The sequence below is a fragment of the Atta colombica genome, unplaced genomic scaffold (genome assembly GCF_001594045.1).
Source record: "Atta colombica isolate Treedump-2 unplaced genomic scaffold, Acol1.0 scaffold12, whole genome shotgun sequence".
Taxonomy (NCBI): Eukaryota; Metazoa; Arthropoda; class Insecta; order Hymenoptera; family Formicidae; genus Atta; species Atta colombica.
Window position 1 is genome coordinate 5,221,839 of NW_017259206.1, and position 20,981 is coordinate 5,242,819.

Consider the following 20,981-nt stretch of genomic DNA (forward strand, 5'->3'; position numbering starts at 1 on the left):
TATGAATATGATACTATTAAATAAACAAATTTCTCTAATTTCGATATTTTAGTTAAAATTGTTTGTGGACATTTTCATACACTTATCCTCACTGACAAAGGAAAAGCCTATGCCTGGGGTGCTAACTATAAGAAACAATTGAGTTCATTCTATATTAATGAAATACTATCTCCTTTTATGGTGAATTATTTAATTATTATTTTCGTAAAGGAATAAATAAAATAAACCAGAAAATTTTGCAATTGCAGATAAATATACCTAATATAAGGAAAATATCAGATATCGCCACCATAGAATATACGAGCATTCTCAAATCTAACGAAGATCAACTCGTCTATATACGGGGTGAGCTGTTTGGAAAGAAAATTAAGGAATATGCCATCTGCGAATACACAAATATATTTGACATATGCAATTCGACGATGGCACAATCACCGATATCTATTACTCATACATATACAGATGAAGAAAATATGATATTAAGTGATTTAGAAGCGGCGTTCAACGATAGTGTAAATTTTATTCTCTAATGCGTTAATATACTTTAATAGATTTTCAATTAATTGGAGGCCTGTTAGGGGCAAAGCAAACCATTTGTTAAACATTTTCATACATTTATTTTCATACATTTAAAAGTACTTGCATCCATGCTCCTCTTTATCCTCCTTATTCTATAGATTTTCAGCACGTTTTTTATATACTAATAATTTTTCTCTTCTTATATTATACTTGTTATATTTATTTCGAATAATTCTTATTTCTCATGTTTAAAGTCAACGAGCTGTCTTACAGTAGAAGTTGGAAAGAAATCTATCTACGTTCACAAGAATATTCTGAAAATCCGTTCACCATATTTCGCAAACATGTTCCAGTTTAGTGGACTTGAAAATAAACAAAGGTAATTATTTATGAAATAATTAGTGCATTTTTATTAAAAACTTGTAACGTTTGACTGCATTTGTTGCACTTTAACATATTTTGGAACAGGGTTATCAAGTATGATGATTATTCGTACATTGTGTATAGAGCGTTTTTTAAATATTTATACACCGGTATAATCGATCTATTGTCTTTGAAAAACGAATTAGGTGAGTTTTAATTAAATACATTTAGTACCATCTTCAATTCATAATTAAAATGTTTCATTGCAGAGCTTTTGAAGTTGTCTAACAAATACTGCATGTTGAATCTTGAGAAAGATTGTATTCAAATAATAAAAAAAAAGATAACAGTATTTGACGTATTCTTTATTAAAAAAATAGCAATGCAGTATGGCATAAAAGTATCACTTTTTTCTCTTTTTTCTATTATTTCTTTTCCAAGATAAAATATTCGATCATTTTTTATAAGATTGATTTACCAATTGATTTAGTTTTAATTTAAATGTTAAATTTATTTTAAAAATGTAATTTTATTCTATATTAACTTAATTATTTATATATCATATAATTTTCAGGAATTGGAAGATTATTGTTTCAACTTTATCTTAAGACACAATATAGAAGATATATATTACACTAATGATTAAAAGATACGTTTTTATTTTGATTTTTAGATATCAATAATTTTTTACTTTTTGGAATAACATTTTTTTAATATTTAATATTTATGTTGATCACATTAATTTAGGAATTGGAGATCATTACTTGAACAAAAATATGTAAATCTTGTAGTATTTTGTATGCTAAACACGAATCCGTTTTCTAAATATAATTATGATTCCTTCAGAATTTTTGAGAAGAATGTCAAATTCAGAAAATATTGATTTTTGAAGGGAATATTACTTTGTCGCATTGTTTTTTAAGAATTTTTTTTTTTAAATGAGTGTATATTTTTTTAAATAATTTTTTGGGTTTTATTTATTGTAGTTTTCAAGATGAAATTTTTATTTTTTTTAAATAAAAAATATGAATAATATTTGACATTTCATAAATCCATTTCCTCTTTGCATCGATTACAGAGATCGTCGGCGACTATAAATCCCCCCCCAGTGAAATAAAAAAATAAAACTTCATTTTAATCACACTTGCGATTATCATATGAACTAGAATAATTCATTTCGCGCAATAAATAAATGACACTTGTTTTTATAAAAAGTTTGATTTTTACGTTTTTGTAAAAATGTTTTCAAGCTCCAAAAAATATAAAAAATTAAATTATTAAAGTAATTCCAGTTTCGACAATAAAAGAATGTGTATTTTATAAGCCCTTAAAATTTGAAACCAATGTAAAATTTTTTTTTTAATCGTGATCGCCAGTTTCGTAAAAAATTGTTTCGAGAAAATTGCGTTTAAAGCTTGTATTGATATTTTTGTGCAGATAGATAGAATTTTGTAACAAAGAACTAAAATTTCGACTTGGGAATTGTCTTCCATAACAAAAGAATGTAGCGACGAGAGTGGAAAAAAGGAAACTGTATATAATATAAGGTGTACAACTTTGCTTCCGCCGTTTTTTTCTGAAATTCGAGGCTTTATTGTAAAAAAACTGGTTATACATTTATGATTCAAAGTATTGTCCATCGCTGGCCACTACTTTCTCCCATCTTTCGGGTAGCGTACGAATCCCGCGTCGAAAAAACTGGTCATCTTTTGAGGCTATCCACGAATCGATCCAATTTTTTACTTCTTCATAAGACCGGAAGTGCTGGTCAGTCAAGTCGTGTGCCATTGATCGAAACAAGTGATAGTCAGAGGGAGCAACGTCTGGAGAATACGGCGGGTGGGGTAGGACTTCCCATTTCAACGTTTTCAAGTATGTCTTGACCACTTTCGCAACATGGGATCGAGCATGTTGCAAAATCACTTTATCGTGTCTCTCGTTGTATTGCGGCCGTTTGTCTTTCAATGCTCGGCTCAAACGCATCAATTGCGTTCGATACCGATCGCCTGTGATTGTTTCAGTCGGTTTTAACAGTTCATAATACACTACGCCGAGCTGGTCCCACCAAATACAGAGCATGACCTTGGAGCCGTGAATATTCGGTTTGGCCGTCGACGTGGAAGCATGGCCGGGAACTCCCCATGATTTTCTGCGCTTGGGATTATCGTAATGAACCCATTTTTCGTCCCCAGTCACAATGCGATGCAGAAATCCCTTCCGTCTTTGCCTTTCAAGCAGCTGTTCACAAGCAAACAAACGCCGTTCAACATCTCTCGGCTTCAATTCGTACGGCACCCAATTTCCTTGCTTCTGAATCATTCCCATGGCTTTGAGGCGTTTTGAAATGGCTTGTTGAGTCACTCCCAATGATCGTGCCAATTCTTCTTGATTTTGACACGAGTCTTGCTCAAGTAATGCCTCCAATTCTGCATCTTCGAAAACCTTCTCTCTTCCACCGCTATGCCGGTCTTCGACGTCAAAATCACCGTTCTTGAAGCGTTGAAACCACTCACGACACGTTCTTTCACTAATAGCGGCCTCACCATAAGTATTTGAGAACATTCGATGAGCCTCAGCCGCAGATTTCTTCATATTGAAGCAAAAAATTAAAACCTCCCGCAAATGACGAGAATTTGGCTCGTAAACTGACATTTTCAATCGAGAATAACTTTATGATGCAGACACAAATCAACTAATGTTTCTATGGGGTTATGTTGACAGATGCCCAAGTTTATTGTATGACGTCTATGATCTATTTATTTCGACCACCATTTACCGCTAAAGCCATCTATAGGAAAACGGCGGAAGCAAAGTTACACCTAATAAAATCCTTTCCTACCGACAGCCGTGCTCAGATATCGCGCTGACAGCTGCGCAGTATACAACTGTTGTAATTTCGTTGATATTTCAAATTTTTATATAAAACTTTACAGAGATATTCTACAGTAGACTAAAAGGATTGAAAAAAAGAGTGTAAATCAAGCATTTATAAGTTACTGCAACTATTCTATTATTAATCCATTTAGCCTTTAATTTTAAGTGCTAAAATTTATTAAATATAAAAAAATATACTTTTATCCTGTATAGTTAACTTAATTATTTATATACATATATCATATAATTTTCAGGAATTAAACGATTATTGTTCAAACTATTCTAAAAATAAAAAAGTATCCTTTGATTTCAGTATAGCCTATCCTTGAGGTAATCAGTATATCCTTGCGAATAAAATCTGATTAATAATCTTATATGCATGTAAAGTCGTTAATCAGACTTTATCTGCAAAAATATATTGTTATATCAAAGAATACTTTTTTTATTTTGATTTTTAGACATCAATAATTTACTTATAATAGTACTGTGTATAATAGTCTTCTTCTTCTTCTTTTATTAGGCCTCTGGCCTGTGTTACATCTTTCTCATATGTTTGTGGGACACATACTGATTATTTAATTGCCACGAGTATATGGAAGTTTTTAATCCCGGTTCCAAACGGTGGATTTTTATAGTTCCCATAAAATTTTGATATTTAGAGTATGATTTTAAAACAAACCTTAAACAAAAATAATTGTAGTGTTATAAAGTATATCGACGCCTTAGCTATAAAAGGTGCTATGTCGAAAAAAACATGAAGAAAGATCTCTGTCATGAATGAAAAGCGGTTTACTTCGCGTGAGGCGTGAAGACCGGTCGGAAAGCATATAAAATACGGTATTGAGAAATAAGAAGAACAGTTCAAGTCGAATGAAATTAAAGAAGAATTTAAAATATATTATTATTCGCAATATTCACTACTCATAAGTTACACAAATTTAGTTATGGAAAATTAAATAATATATGAATAAATGAGTATGAGAAACAGGATTGAAAATCACAAGAGACGATTCCCGTTCTTAGTTGTATAAAATCCACTATAAAATTTATGTAAAGAAAATATATTGCGCTACATAACCTCTTCTTTAATTTCATGCGACTTGAATCATTCTTCTCATTTTCTCGATAATAAATCATTCTTGATATATGTTCTGACATAGACCAATTTTTATATCCTTATCCCTTATGCGAAATAGACAGCTTTTCATTTCTTGATATAAACTTTTTATCATGTTTTTCTCGATATTGCAGCTTCTACGAGTCAGGTGTCATATTGTCATTAAAAAATAGTTAATTAATAAAATAATTTACAGCTGTTGTCTTTAAAAAGAAAAAAAAAACAAAGATTATTATTTGAATGTCTCTTTATCTAAAATGTTGTAAATTTATAAAAACTGCATGTCATTGAGAAATAATTACAACTTAGACAGCATACAATATTTATAAAATATTTACAAAATATGTATAAATATTTATAAGACTTGTTTTAAATATTTTGCTTATTTTTAATTTATTTTGTGATGAAGTATATTTAGTAAAATATTCATGATTAGATCATGCATGTAGTCAATGCAAAAAAATATTTAAAATTCGATGACATCAAGTTTCATTGAGGTGAGTTTTTAAACTTTGTTTATTATATAATAAATACATGTTTGGCAATAAATTCGGCATGCAGTGTAAGATCGTATTAATAAGAAAATACGGGATATGAATTGCTTAACTGCAGAGATTAGATTTGATGATCGTGAAACTGCAATGCATGAAGTTCGTAATATGAGACATTTACGGTTTTTCTCATATCATGAGATATCTAACCTGCATACTCGAAACCATAACCTCTTCATAACGATAGCTCTATACTCGAATCACGATCATTGCTGAAATCGTTGCTATACATGATTATTGAAGAACAGGTGATTGGAATAGGTTGCTAGAATAAATGATTATTGTAAGATATTTAAAAAAGAGGAAAAATATTAATTGAAAGAAAAATTAAAGTCATATGTACAAAATTACGAATATGATGCTCAAGGATTATTGGTGGCTGCATTCTAATATTCATTGTCAACAATGTCAACACTGAAAATCTGTAGTATACATTATATGAATTATAGATTTTTAGTATTGGTAATGAATATCAGAATGTAACCATCATATTTTTAATTTCACGGATTATTCGAAAAAAAATCATGTTTTACTGTAAACCATATTCTACTATTGTACATATTTATGAATGATAATTCCTAGAAAGATAAAAGACTTTTTATGTATTTATTAAATTTTTTTATAGAATCTACCATGAAGAAAGGTACATCTCAAACGAGTAATGCGAATAAACATTGACAATATAAACCCGAAGATTTAATTAAGGCTGTGACAGCAGTTTGCAGCGATAAAATGGGCTATTTAAAGGCGGCAAAAGAGTTTAATGTTCCAAAAGGGATAATAGAAAGACATAAATATACAAAAATGAAAGAGGAAAGATCTAACGCTATACTCTTGAAAAAATTAGGCCGGCCACCAATTTTTACTGGCAGTCAAGAGAAACAATTGATACAATACGCGTTAGCAATGGAATCCAAATTTTATAGATTAACGAAACGAGATTTGCAATGCATGGCTGTCAATTTGCTAAAGCAAATAATATACCAAATCCGTTCCAGGAAGAGGCAGCTGGAAGAAAATGGTTCTATAGTTTTATGAATCGATACAAGAATGTATCGATCCTTTCAATGCGAAAGCCAACTGGTACATTATTTACTTGAGCTACTGATTTTACTCGTGAGAATGTTTCTATATTTTATAATTATTTGGATAATGCTTGCGAAAAATACAATTTCACGCCCGATAGGATTTCCAACGTAGATGGAACAGAAATAGTTCAAACAACAAAAACTCCAAAAGTTATAGCTTTAAAAGATAAAGATTCAGATACTTTATGATGTAATTAGATAAAAAAATGAGATGCATCTAGAAGCTGCATTTCGCAAGTGTCCAAATCTTTTATTAGAATGTTAATATTTCGTGAACATTGCAATTTATCAAGACAAGAAACAGCTTGTTACTAAACTACTCCTTTGAGTGATTCAATAGGAAGATAGAGGTAAAAGGAGAAATTAGGGCCATGGCACACAAAAAACTTAAAATAGCAAGATATAAGCAGTAAGGAAATCAACATGTTGGATTGGCTACTAGTTATGTTGTATACGGACTCTACTGTGATTGGTCAATTTGCTTATTGCTTACGTTTTATTGCTTAAGTTTTTTTGTGTGCTGTGATCTTAGTCCATCAATCTTTGATAAGAAATATTTAGAAATCTAATCTGAAGCTGAAAAAAATGTTTTTTATGCCAATTTTATTTTTCAGAGAAGAGATAAATTGGCACCTTAACAGCTTTTGAAAGAGGAAAGTTAATTACTATTGTTATTGCCATGAGTGCTACAGGTACGTACATCCCTCTTAATTTTTCCACGAAAACTTTTGAATGCCCAGCTAATGAGGGGAGCTCTTATAGGCGTAATTGTCCATCCTTTTGGTGGATTTAAACTAATTTATTTACGTACTGGTTCAAACACTTCGTAGAAATTTCAAAGCCATGTGCAGAATCCTCATCACCTATACTATTAATTTTAAATGTATAAAATAGTCATACGCGAAATATTGATGTAATTGACTTGGCATTAAATTTAATCACGTTAGTCACGATTCCTTCGCACTCAAATCATAAGCTCCAGCCTCGATAAAAAAAAATTTTTTTTATAGTTTTTAGTTAAAGTTTTTTTGATAAAAACATTCATAAGTACTTTTAAAACTTACAGCGAAGAAATTGGTATGTAGATACGCAATAATACTCGTCCTCTCTCAGTTCAATGTGAGAGAGTTTTTCAAGAACGCATACGTTAAAGTACAAACAGTTCTTATTGCAATCAGTGGGTTCTGTGAAACTAGTATCTGGCCATTTAATAGAAATCTTTTTACTGATGCCAATTTTATTAAATCGGAGAATGCCACTGAAGAAATTCATCAGATTCATGTTGTTTCTGTTCAACAAAGAATTGAAGAAGATTTATTTCAAACCAAATTTCAGGCACAGGCAACAGAAAACGATCGCGAGAGAGCAGAAATTGACAAAGAGAACTTAAGCCCATCCTTGCCCACTATTCCAGGACCGTCAACTTGCCAGGAAAGAATTGTAAGTCCAGAAGAAATTTCGCCAGCGCCAAAAATTATTCGAAAAGGCAGCACTCGAAGCCGAAAACGAATAAAAAGTTCTATATTATCAGTACTGTCGAATATCGCGAGAAGTTAGTCGGTATGCCGAAAATACAGTTAAAATACAGACAATACCATCTGCGAAACGAGATCGTGAACGAAAATCTCCAGCAATTCAAGTTATAACAGCTCTAACTCCACGCCACGACCGCGATTGCTCACGCTCTAGCTCTTCAGCCATGAATTTAAAATTCTTGACTTAAGTGATTCGGATGATGAGTACTGCAAACAGTCAAAATTAAATGACGAGTGCATTTCTTGCGATGTTCGGTTTGAACTATCCTCAGAGCTCTGGGTCAAGTGCATCGTATACTTACATTGGGCGCACATTGACATTGACTGCGCTGAAAATATTGGATATAAATGGATTTGCGACTTCTGCAAATAAGTTTTTTCATTATATTTTATTATATTTGTATTTGAAAATCATTAAATACAGTTTTCCAATTGCAACACAAATATATTTTACACTTATTAGCAATTTTTCGTTGTATCTCATATTAGGAGCACAATTTTCTTTTACGATTTGATCACTTTTTACATTCTTCTAATTTTCAAAAAAAATAATACTTAAATTAAATTTTACAGTATCTTAAAACTTATTAAATTCCCTTTAAGAGATGACTTACTATTTTTTTAAAATTCTATCCATAAACATCTAGTTTACACAAAATTTCATAATAGGAGTCTCTCCTCTAATTAGACTGAGAGATTTTTCGTTTTATATTTCACAAATCATTAATAAAAGATGGCACCATATTTCTATAAAGACAAACCTTTCTAAAGAAATTTATTATTGTCAATTTTATTATTATTCATACTAAACTCAACCCTTTTTTTGTTCAATTAAAAAATTTATAAATAAGTATTTGGTATTCCAAGATTTTACCGTTATCGCCCATAATTTCGCAGACATTATAATGCAAGAAGTGGTGTTTGCAAAATTACAAATACCACTTGTTTTATTTTCGATGATATCATGATATATTGATGATAACGTTCTTGCATTTCCATCAAATACGATCAATACACTTAGGATTTTCAATTCTTTACATACAAGATTACTGTTTATTATGGAGGTTGGTGTTAACGACAGAATATGAAATGTTTTCTTGATATAACAATTATTAAAATCAGAGAATTATTATTTGATATATATCACAAAGTAACATTTTCTGGCAGGTTCCTTAATTTTCATTTGAATCACTCTTTTTATCACAAAAGAGGCATCATTAGTTCTTCAGACAAAATATTCTATTTGTTACACCCTCGCTTTTAACAAAAAAATTTGATCGTAATTCACATTTTTCTTGAAAATGATTATTCTCATTCTTTTATTTTTTCCACAATAGAAAAAAGATTAAAATTTCATAAATATTGAATAAAAATACTATACATAATTTACAAATTAAAAAAAAAATATTTTATAATTCCCTATATACATTCCATCTCAGAAAGTTTCTATCTATCTCTAACATGTTTCATTGTAAACTAGCTTTCATCATCACCAATATCTTAAAAAATTTTATTAAGAAAGGTAAGAATTAGAATTGATATAAAAGAGATATAAATTAGAACTGTTTTCGAATCAAAATGTTGTATATAAGATCTCATGTGATTATGACGTCAGTTATGTTGACCAAACAAAAAGAAAACTAATCATTAAAAAAACAGGTTCTCCACCTATTATATCTGACCATCGCGTTAATTGTAATCATAATTTCAGAATTCATGTGAAGATTTTAGATAGTGAGTCTTCTTATTACAAAAAAAAGATTGGTATCTGAAATGATTCACATTAAAAAACAGAGTCAAGGTTTAAACAAACAAAAATGATACTGAATCATTGCCAGAATCCTACTCACAAATCATATGATCTCTTTCTCCTTCATAATTATCTTTCTATACATTCTGCTCCTATGTTCCTTCTACCTATCCCCTTTTTTAATCTCACTTCCCAAATTATTTTCTAACATCAACTTTATCTTCCTTCTCTGAAAATCATTTTAAATTTATTTTGTCTAACAACATCGAAGATAAGAAACAGACGATGGTGTATATATTATATATATATATTGATGTATAAGTATATATAATATTATGATGTATATATCTTTCCTCCTTTTTTTACGTTAAGGAGAAATGATATATTGTTAAAAAAAAATGATATAATATTGTTCAAGAAATTCAGCTAAGGGAAGCGCGATCAATAATAGCAATAATAAATCAATCAGCGCATTGCGTCAATCTATCTTTATCGTTCATTAAACGTAGATATAATTTGAATTAATTCTTAATATGACTTCTTCATTTAATTTGTAAAAGTATTACAAAACATTTTACTAAAGAATCAAGATAAACCAAAAAATTAAATAAAAAAATTTTAAACCAGTAGGAGAATTCTGCTCAAATTTTACACAAATATCCATACATAATGAAATAATCTATAAAGTTTATATATATTTTTAGTATTATCACCGATGAGATATAATAGTATCTGTGATATTATTTTTAAATGTAATTCATTTTTAAACATTTTTATCAATTCGAATTCAGCCGCGTAGCGCGGTGATTACATCGCACTACGAATCAAGCGAAGGTCTGCTCGAAAAGTCTACCTTTTATTTCCTGATGTTCTTCTTCACTTTGATGGGTCCAGCTCAGTATCTACTTAGAATAGATTGAAAATACACATACATTTTTTCATGCGATTGCGATGGATGAGAAAAAGGTCCAGTAAAGCGGATGAAGATTTGAAGTGTCGGAGCACAGTGGTCAGTATGACACTTGCAGTGCCAACAAGTTAGGGGAGCGAGCGCCACATTGTTCGGCGTTGGCCCGGTTGGCCACCGCGTGTGTGGTGTGTACCTATACACGCATGACGTTTCCGCGACAGTGAAACGTCGTGGTCCGGTTTCTTGCGGTAGGCCGCTCGTCCGTCAGCCGTCTGTCTGTTGTGCCGCGTTCGCCGCTCAGTGAACATACATTCCTGTCGGCCAAGATGGTGACGATGAAGGGTCGCAAGAGCTCGAGCAAGAATCCGCCGATCCTTAGCCACGAGTTCGTCATACAAAATCATGCGGACATCGTCTCCTGCGTGGCCATGGTCTTCGTGATTGGACTCATGGTGCAGGTCGGTGGCGGCTATTCCGGCGTTTGTTCTCTGGTTTCGTTTAGAATTTATATTCGTTTCGATTTATGTTCTTTTGACAAAACAGGAGAATTGCTTTTGTGAGAATTCTCCACGAAGCTTTCGCTCTTGATTATGTTCTGTGGAAATTTGAAGGACACTTGAAAAGAAGGATGACCATATGTTACGAGTTGTTCCTGTCAAAATAAATTTGACTCGTCACACACACGCATACATTTTTATTTATTTGAGATTATTTCTTTTTTAATCTTGAGTTTTATTACATTTTTATTTTTATTACATTTTTATGAACAGTTTTAATCATGATAAATATCTTATTAGTATATAAACACATTATTTTCAATATTATATTTATAAATTTAATATGCTATTATAATTGCCTTTTTTATATTGATTTTGGAAAAGAAGAAAAGTATTTATTGAAATGTTAAAATTTATTTCGTTATACAAAATATTTAATTAATCTAATTATGTTATTAGAATGTACATTGTGGATTTTTTGAAATTACTTTATGTAGTCTATTAAATTAAAATTGGATTAAATTCAAAATTATTTTCTATATCAGGTTACGTCGCCATGGGCCTACATGTTTATTGCTATTCATCATAATGTGACCAATACTACCGAGGATCCGACAGCAGTGGTGAAATATACTACAGGATGGAAAGATGCATGTGCAGTATTCTTTTACTTCTTGATAACCATTATAATGCATGCTGTACTTCAAGAATATATATTTGATGTAAGTATAACTTGACAAAATATTATCTAGCAATAAGAATATATTTAACAATAAGAATTTAGCAATTTACGAATATATTAAACTTATCTTTCACTGATAAAATCACTTTTGTCCATAGAAAATTTCCAAACGACTTCATCTCAGTAAAGTTAAGCTTTCTAAATTTAACGAGTCCAGCCAATTAATAGTATTTTATGCATTATCTGCATTGTGGGCCATTGATATTATAATCAGGTGATACAGATTTTAATAAATAACACTAAAAAGAGATATAAGAGGAAGATCAATAGAATAACGTTTCTTTTTCTTTTAGAGAGAATATATTTTTGAACATATGGACATTATGGGAAGAATACCCAGCGCCGATGTCCGCTTCCCTAAAACTATTTTTCATTGCCCAGCTTTCTTATTGGTTGCATTGCTATCCCGAGCTCTATTTTCAACGAACTAAAAAAGAAGACATTTTACAACGTGTCGTCCATGCAACTATTGGACTAATCTTTACATTCGCAGCTTATTTCTTCAAGTAATATTATAATATATAGATTTACTTTACTTTATATTTTCGCAGAATTTGTATTAAAATATATATATTTGTTATTCTCCTCAGCTTCCAACATCTTGCTCTAATCTTATTAACTTTCCATTATGTGGGAGATGCTTTGTTACATGCAGCCAGACTGGTCCACTTTATTAGTCAAAAAGAAAAAAGAACTAAATGTAAGTTGCTTTTATTGAATTACTTGTCATTATTATACATAATAATAAATTAATATACATAATAATTAATATATTTGTCGACGTTTGTTATAGTGTCATTCTTGGTTGCCAATGCAACTTACGTATTCGCACGTATTACGACTATCGCGCTTACGTGTGTGGTGTTCCTGTATGGTCTGAGGAAACAGGAGTTTAAACTTGACTATGTTACCGGCAACTTTAATACTCCTGTTGTACAATTCTCGGCAGCAGTTATTGTCTCGCTCTTTCAAGGCTACCTTCTATATTTCTTCATTACGAAACAAATCAAGCGTGCACGCGAGAACGCTACGCCTATTGTCGTGAAGACGAAGCCGAAGCAAAAGCCGAAAAAACGAGAAGGTGAAAATCCGTAAAGTTCTTCGTTTATTTTATTATATATTTTGCTATTATTGATTTTATTTTTATTATCTACGTCAAAATTTATTTTATTGAAGTAAAATGCATGCGTATTATATCTTTGCAGGCAAGAAATCAGCCTTGTCCGAAGACGATGATCTTCCAGAAGTTGATCAGGCGACGAAGAAAAATCTGAGAAATCGTCCTTCAGCCAAAGCAAAATAGACGCTTAATAAATTAGAGAAATCATCTCTACAAGGCTGATTGGATGTTTGATTTTATTCGTCTGTATGTCACGAACATGTCAGAATGTTCGATTAAGGCTGCGGTCCATTTGCTTCTTCCAAATGCTTTAAATGCTATGCTCCAAATGCTACGCTTGGATTATCAATACATTACTGTTCCGCATGCTATAGATATATCTCTTATGTAATTTCCCTGATAAATATGTCGAAATGCTCCAGTCAACTGAATCCATCTTCCGAGGACGTTCAGATACTCACCTGAGTACTCCCCAAGTATCGTGTAATCTTTGTTTAATATTTGTTTAATAGTGGACAAAATAAGGATAAAATGATATCTGAATGGCACTCGGTTGGGAATTTGAACATAGCTCGAAACAATTGATGCGAAAGTAGGCAAAAACGATAACATATTAATGATGTAATAAGAATTATTGGAAATGTCAAATGATCCAAGATGATCCAGCTATATTGATGTTTGCATACGCATTGCTTTGTGTGCTTTCAAAGTAGATGCTTTGTAAGGTTTGAAGCGTCAAAACCGCAGTCTAAGATGTACAAAAATGTATTCTTCTTAATGTAAAAATACGAAGCTTCCGTAATGTTATCGATTAAGAATTGCGACAATAGAATAATGAAGTATTCATACTTAATTTTGTATTTAACAGAGATGAAAATCGGATTTAAGATATTTTATGAAAGAAATAGACACATCATTTTGAATAGAGATAGGCACACTGCGCCATTGGATGTGTTTTTAACTACAAATCTCAATTTTTTAAATCATTTTATCGCATTCATATAAATTGTACAGCTGAATATTACATTCATATAGAATCACAGAACATTAATTGCGCATTTTGGTACATTATCCTTTTATGCGCATCGTATACATTTTCTAGAGAAATTTATACAATTTATCACTGTTTATTATTATTTAAAATTCTACGAACTTTTTTCGCGCATTGATTTCTTTCGATGAATTTTTAAAGTTAATTAGAATAGGATCATTTAATTTTCCAAATCTTCAATCTTTCCTTCTCCACTGTCTTACTGATTCAGATAGAGAAGAGATTGAAAAAAAGATTGAGTTCCAGAACCAGACGATAAACTTGGATCAATCTTGTTTATTGCCTTGAATTGTCCTTAGAATAAAATATTCGAGTAGATTAGAGACAAATGCATTATGCTAGCATTAAGTTACAAGGCAAAAAAATATATAGGTATAATGTGCACGAAATAATACTTTGGACCATAAATGTGTTATAATAATCATGTCACGTAAAAATATACATATCTTATGCAATTACAATATTGTTATACTTATATAAGTTTTACTATTTTTTAATACACGTATTTATATTGAAAGTGAATCTATATGGAAAGTGATAATTTCGTTATTATATTGCTTTGCGAATAATTAAATTTCTTCAAAATCACTATTCCAAGGAAAAAAACGAACTGTAAATAAAAGGAAAAAAACAAATAAAGTTTTGAGAGATCATTTTTTATAGGTGTTTTCATTATTTTGCGACTTTATACTGTCGAATTTCTAATCTTAATTCTATGCTTAGTCGTATAATCAATTTTTTATTTGCATTTATGATTTATTTTTTCCAGAGATGTAATGATTGTTTAAAAATTTATTGGTTATCTCGTTAAATAATAAATATATTGAATAAGATTTCATATTTCTTTTTATATACTTGTTAGTCTTTAGTCTTTTGTTCAATTTATGCAGAAGTGATCATCACGTCTCTGACACGAAACTATGGACTAAAAAAAAGAATCCTGATTTTTTTAAATATATATTGTATATCATAAATAAAAATATATATAAATTTGAGATATCCAATTTCATATGTATATCTATTTTTAAAGAATAAGTAACTTTGTCGTTAATATTTTTGCAACGATATAAGAAAAAAAAAATCCTGCAACAATACAATTTTTTTTTTAATTGAACATTTTACAATTTTAATAGATATCTCAGTTCCTAAATTTTATAGTTTTTTTTTAAATCGACTTTGATGGACAGGAAGGAACACTGGTCTATCGACTCAGAATGATCGGCGGATGATACTCCCGACAGTTCCGACTGCGGGCGCTGGAGTAGTGGGTCAAGCGCAGTGCAAATGATGTTGCGGTGCAAATCAGTGCAAATCCAGCAATTTATCTAGCTGTCGTTTACGTTGGCCGTCGTAGCCGTCAGAGTCAGTGGTTGCAGGAAGATGGAAAAATGTATTTGAAACGTACATCAAAGCTGCTGGATCTCACAGTGTCGCGTACTACCGCGGATGTGCATCTGCGCGATTTGACGTGCCCGATATGTCGCGGCATTCTGATCGAACCAGTGACGCTGCCGTGCACACATAACCTCTGTCTACGCTGCCTGCAGGGTACATTTGAGCACAACAGCCTGACCTGCCCACTTTGTCGGGTCCGGGTGGGTTCCTGGCTGCGCACCGCCACCAAGTCCGAGACTTTAGTGAACCACGGCCTTTGGCAGCTGATTAGGTCCAAGTTCCCGAAGGAGGTCGAGAGCAAGCACAATGGCGAGGAGGGGGATCTTGGCTTGGACGCTGGTGAGTGACGTATATATACATATATTTATATATATGTATATATATATATATATATATGTATGTATGCATCACACACACGCACATATCCGCGCGCGCGCACATACATACGCATACACTCATGCGTGTCAGCAATAAACAAATGTAACATAACCTAAGTGATTGTGTTTACTTATTTTATTGAATGACATTTCGCATGCTTCTTATAGATGTTCCTATGGCTTATGTAATTTTGATGTTGTAGTTGTTTCTTCATTTCACAGTCTTCTTCAAAGACTTTTAGTTTAACTTTTAAGTAGGGTGGCCATGCTAGACATAGTTTTCTTAAAAACTTTGTTCTAGAAAAGGAAAGTAAAAAAATATGGTTTAGGTGCCTAAAAGTCTTAAATTTCGTCATGTTTAGTTCTTCTCTCTCATAAGGGAATGATTAATGTAAATTTAATTATAACATGATATACTGATAAAGGAATAACTATAAATTTGAAGATTTTTTTTTTTTTTTAGAGTATTCCAAACACTCTCTATCTATCAACTTAAGTATATATCTTTAAACTATCTATCTACTTAAAGGTTAATATTAGCGTTGGTAGCTGTGATTATTCTTAGCTATTAAATTTTCCAAGTAGCAAATTAAGATCATCAAATGATATCTTAATATCATATTGACATCTTTAACATCAATAAAAAATTATTAAAACATTATCTTACTTAAGTTATTGATATAAAATGATCGTAATTGAAGAATACATAGTATTCAATATGCAAAATAGGACTTTGTATATTAGACATGATAATTTTGTCACGAGATACTACAGACAAGTATTCTTCTTTTGAACAGATTATGCGGCAAATAGAATACTCAGTGCAGCTGGAGAGATACACCGGGAATACAAGGCTCAACTTCAAATGGCCCAGGAAGAGATGCGTCGTGAAAGGCAAGCTGAACAAATGGCCAGTGAGGCATTGATTCAGAAGATTCAGGTGGAGGATCAGCTGCTATTGGCACAGTTGGCGCAAGATCAATTGCTAGCCAAGAGTCTGGCAAAGCAGCAACAGAAGGAAGCTACAAAATGTTATAACGAATGCTTGACCACATCAATGCCGAATTATGTTTTTAATGAGTCCAAGTTTAACTATACAGCTATACGTGTAAATAATACCGAAGCACCACGAACCGAAACTGCATGCTTAGAAGGCAGGCACATGGGTCTTCCTGAGTCTGTCAAGGACAACTCAAAAACGAGACAAATGAATGCATTGTTATCCAAGATGGGAATGTATTCCAATGTATGCGGCTCTAAGGAGATAAACGTGTCGCATAAAAATCCGCCTACATATTGTTGCCAGAAACAATTACCTGTTTATAACGCCGTTGCGAAGAAACATCAAACAGTATCAAAATTTACCCAACCTAGCACTTCAAATTATTCCACTGATCCCGGATGCTCCACGTCCAGGGCTTACGCGATAGAGACTAAGGAAGAGTTACGAGTACCGAGCGATGTAGTGAACAACAAGAAGAAGAGTCTCGGAATAGAGGTATGCATGACGCTGACCGATGATGACGAGAGGATAGGTAGTGCCGAAAGCTCTGGCAGTCACGACAGTATAAATCAAGAAATTCATCATTTCAAACCGATTAAGACAGCGCCAAGGACGAAATTGCAAGTTTCTTCAGGTATATATTTATCAGAAAGAAAAAGAGGAGATATTTGATAACATGATTATTTGTAAAAGAAATCTAATATTTATGTTGTGTATATCTATTCTCAGATGGAAAACAAATTGATCCGAAGTTAATTAGAGTGATCCCTATTTTAAAGAAAGTATCTAACGCAGAGCCGACAGCTCCATCGTTGACACACATGAAACGTATTGGATGCTCTTGGAGCGCCTTCAGAGGTAAATTTTATATTTGCATGCAAATTTTCTGAATTCGCTTCTGTTAAACTTCAAATATATCGAATTCATTTTAAGTACAAATACATAATTTAGCCAACAGTTTAGTCTGTTAAAGAACAGACTTGTTATAAATATGTTATGCACGTTTAATTAAATTCTTAATTAAAACTATAATTAAAAAATGCCTGCTTTTTTTATTTAATTATAAGATGTCGTTACAGGTAAAATAAGACAGGACGCAAAGGAGAAACATGCAGTGCACAATCTGAAGGATAATACGTCGAGGATACCGATTGATCAGAAACCATCGACGTCATTCGTTCATTCCCAAACGATTTCGAATAAGTCGAAGCCTCAGACAAATGATGCTATCCGTCGACTTGATTTTATACCCGAATCGTCTTTTGATAGCAATAAAAATTATACGAAGAATGCAAATAAAATAATTAATGGTACTAAGGTGAGCAAGAAGTCGGATGAAGAGGAATGGGACGCGAGGAAAACACGCAAGTCCTGGAGATCGATCATGCAAAACGGCATGATAACGAAATCTAATCGGTATAAAAATTTGCGGAGCAGTAGGAAAGAAAGCAGACTTATTGTGAACGTAATAGATGAAGAGAAGGATGATCCAACGAGCTCTAATCCGTTATTCAATAAAACAAGCCCTCAAGACGGCGAGCGGGATGGCGATGATAATGTAGCCGTCGAAAATATAGCCGAACGAATTAAAAGGAGAAAAGAAAACGCAGACATAAAGATGTCGGAGCTAGAAAGGGAATCTACTGCGTCTTCTAAAAGAAGCAGAACAACGAAGAAGAAAGCCTTACCTGAGAAGATAGACGAGGACCAAGCCACGTTCTCGACATCTCAAAATAGTACAGAGGCCGAAAATTTCACGGGGAGGACGAAGCGGCGAAAAATGAGCAAAAGAAAGTCCGCGCGTAACTCAACGAGGACTTCCTCCATGGCAGGTGAATCGGACGGTGCGTGTAACAAGAATAACAGTAAGTTCAATTACGACTCGCCGCCAGAATCTTGCGACGAGATTGAATGCGTCTCGGAAAGCGAACGTCCCATGGACAAGCTCTCGGATGAGGAACTGATCAAGGAGCAGCAGCGAATCGAGCGAATGCTGTTGCAAGAGCGGGCGGATTTTGAGCTGGCGCGTCGTTTGCAGGCCGAATATGACGAGATGGAGCAAATAGCCGGACGTACCCGACGCTCGAGAAGAGCCATCGAGAGTGAGAGAAGCGTCAACGTGAACGCGCGTGAGATCAACGCGGCGAGGACTGTCCGTAGGACGAGCGGTGCGCGCAAGGCGGTGAAACGAAATTCAGTTGTCAGTACCGCGACTAAGGGAAAACGTGGTAGGCCAAAACGCATAAAAATCACGGTTGCACGTGAAGACGAGACTCGCACGCGATAATCATGTCGCGGCGCGTGAGAACCCTCCACAATTGGTTCCTATAAGCCATACGTTTGACGAAAGAAGATTCGAAAGAAAAGCCGCAACTTTTGTATAGTGTCTTGCGTATTTTTTAACAAATCATTTGCGTCGTATCGAATATGTACCTGGATACATTGCGAGAGTATGTACGGAAGCGGTTTGAATTTTCAGATTATTATAACATCGTTTTCGATGTTCACACGATGGAACGTCTACGTGCCGTTTTGTTCCTAATACATCGATTGTGTGCGTTTTTTAAAATAACGATGAGAAACGCGGCTTGTGCTCACGTAAAGCGTGTCCTGAAACGCCCGGCCTAAATTTTAACAAATCTTGACAAGCAGATTTTTTTCAATGAGAAGAATTTTTTAAGATTAAGGTTGGAGTTTCTTCGGGACACTTCGTATCTATATTTTTATTAGTCTTTGAAAGAGTAAAATATCGCATTAATCAAAACGAAGAGTGACAATATTTGAGCGAGACGTTGTTACATTTTTGGAGACTAAAGGTATCAAGTGCACGTTCTGATGGCGAGAGATGTGCTAGATGGACTGTAGTTTTGTACAGTGATTACACTTATTTTTTAAGAGAGCTTGTCCATTTAAATAGATTTAAGTGGCTACTCATTACAGCAATCCTACAATATTAGGTATATGAAAGTTAATTAGCTTTTTTGAAAGTTCGATTATGTGCTGATAGCTGGTCTTTGGTTCCTTCGCTTTCAGCAGACCGCTAAATCATGTAGTGATAATCATCGCGTGGCGTGTCGCTTGTTATGCGATTTCTAGCAGAAACTTTTTCGACAGAGAATTGCTTTATCGCGAAATACGTATGTTTATATTTCTATATGTTCCCGTGAAAATTAGTCAAAATCAAAGGAGGATAATCGAGCTTATGCTTCTTTTTATGCATGAAAATAGAAAGAGACAAAGGTATCGTTTAAAACTCAATAACTAACATTCACGGGGGGATCATCTTAATATGTAAAGTTTATTATGTCACATTTATATACCGATACTATCGGTAAGGCAAATTATAATGAATAATCATGTATATTGCGTTGAAAGAAAGATTACTGGGCCGATATTCAAGATTATTTAAGAGCGTCTTAAGTCTTCAGATGTTACAAGCCAAGTATGAGGCATATTAATACCTTAAGGCGACATTACTTAAGATGATCTTAAAATAAAAACAAACTGGGAATACTGATCTATACTCTCTAAAACTTTTAGAGTGAATTTCACTCTGAAAAGTGAAATCTCACTCTTAAAGAATTTGAGCCACGCTTTTTCAAGCTCAATTTTCACTTTTTAGAATGAGATTTCACTTCAAAGAATTTAGAGAGTATGTTTGATAAAACCCGCTTGATTATCGCAATTGTCTATCAGCCTCGACGGCCTTGATTATCATATTGCAATTGAATTAATTGTTATAAATTAAATACGTTATATTAAGAGAAGATTTATACACTTTGCGCGATCATGTTGGCGGACTTAACTCAATGGGCGTAGAAGTTAATTGTCAAGGAATATACTGTGCGAGCTATAGTTTCTTCGCAGTTTACAGCTCCATTTTTAAGCTCGAATTCTCTCTCGCCTTTATACACATTCATATTTTGCACGTATTTCTTTAAAAAAATTTTTTATGGGAATTAGTTCGCGTCCACGCCTTTCGCGCTCCTGTCACTTGTGATACAGTATTTTATTCAAAATTCGTCCTTAGGTCTTTATTATATAGTGGTTATTACTAGTATTTTATGTAAAAAGCTGTCGCAGATGCGC

General features: G+C 32.9%; 3 protein-coding genes and 1 long non-coding RNA gene across 4 annotated transcripts in view; all 4 read left to right on the forward strand.

Moving 5' to 3' along the window:
* LOC108694235 (RCC1 and BTB domain-containing protein 1-like) overlaps positions 1-1,383 on the forward strand; it is a 6,832-nt gene extending 5,449 nt beyond the window's left edge. The window contains 6 exon segments of the mRNA XM_018203599.1: positions 53-180; positions 249-512; positions 774-898; positions 988-1,088; positions 1,152-1,280; positions 1,283-1,383. Coding sequence (XP_018059088.1) covers positions 53-180; positions 249-512; positions 774-898; positions 988-1,088; positions 1,152-1,280; positions 1,283-1,383 — 848 coding nt within the window.
* A 5,340-nt stretch (positions 1,384-6,723) lies between these two features.
* Positions 6,724-8,478, forward strand: LOC108694526. Its single transcript, XR_001932089.1, has 3 exons — positions 6,724-6,862; positions 7,127-7,204; positions 7,848-8,478. It is a non-coding gene; the product is annotated as an uncharacterized LOC108694526 (long non-coding RNA).
* A 2,419-nt stretch (positions 8,479-10,897) lies between these two features.
* LOC108694525 (translocating chain-associated membrane protein 1) lies at positions 10,898-14,777 on the forward strand. The gene is made up of 7 exons (XM_018204097.1): positions 10,898-11,165; positions 11,750-11,926; positions 12,045-12,160; positions 12,240-12,452; positions 12,537-12,646; positions 12,740-13,027; positions 13,152-14,777. The coding sequence occupies exons 1-7, from the start codon at positions 11,034-11,036 to the stop codon at positions 13,247-13,249; spliced, it is 1,134 nt and encodes a 377-aa protein (XP_018059586.1). The 5' UTR covers positions 10,898-11,033; the 3' UTR covers positions 13,250-14,777.
* Positions 14,778-15,342: 565 nt separating this feature from the next.
* Positions 15,343-20,050, forward strand: LOC108694431. The gene is made up of 4 exons (XM_018203924.1): positions 15,343-15,851; positions 16,687-17,526; positions 17,622-17,750; positions 17,972-20,050. The coding sequence occupies exons 1-4, from the start codon at positions 15,506-15,508 to the stop codon at positions 19,177-19,179; spliced, it is 2,523 nt and encodes an 840-aa protein (XP_018059413.1). The 5' UTR covers positions 15,343-15,505; the 3' UTR covers positions 19,180-20,050.
* Positions 20,051-20,981: the final 931 nt, after the last annotated feature.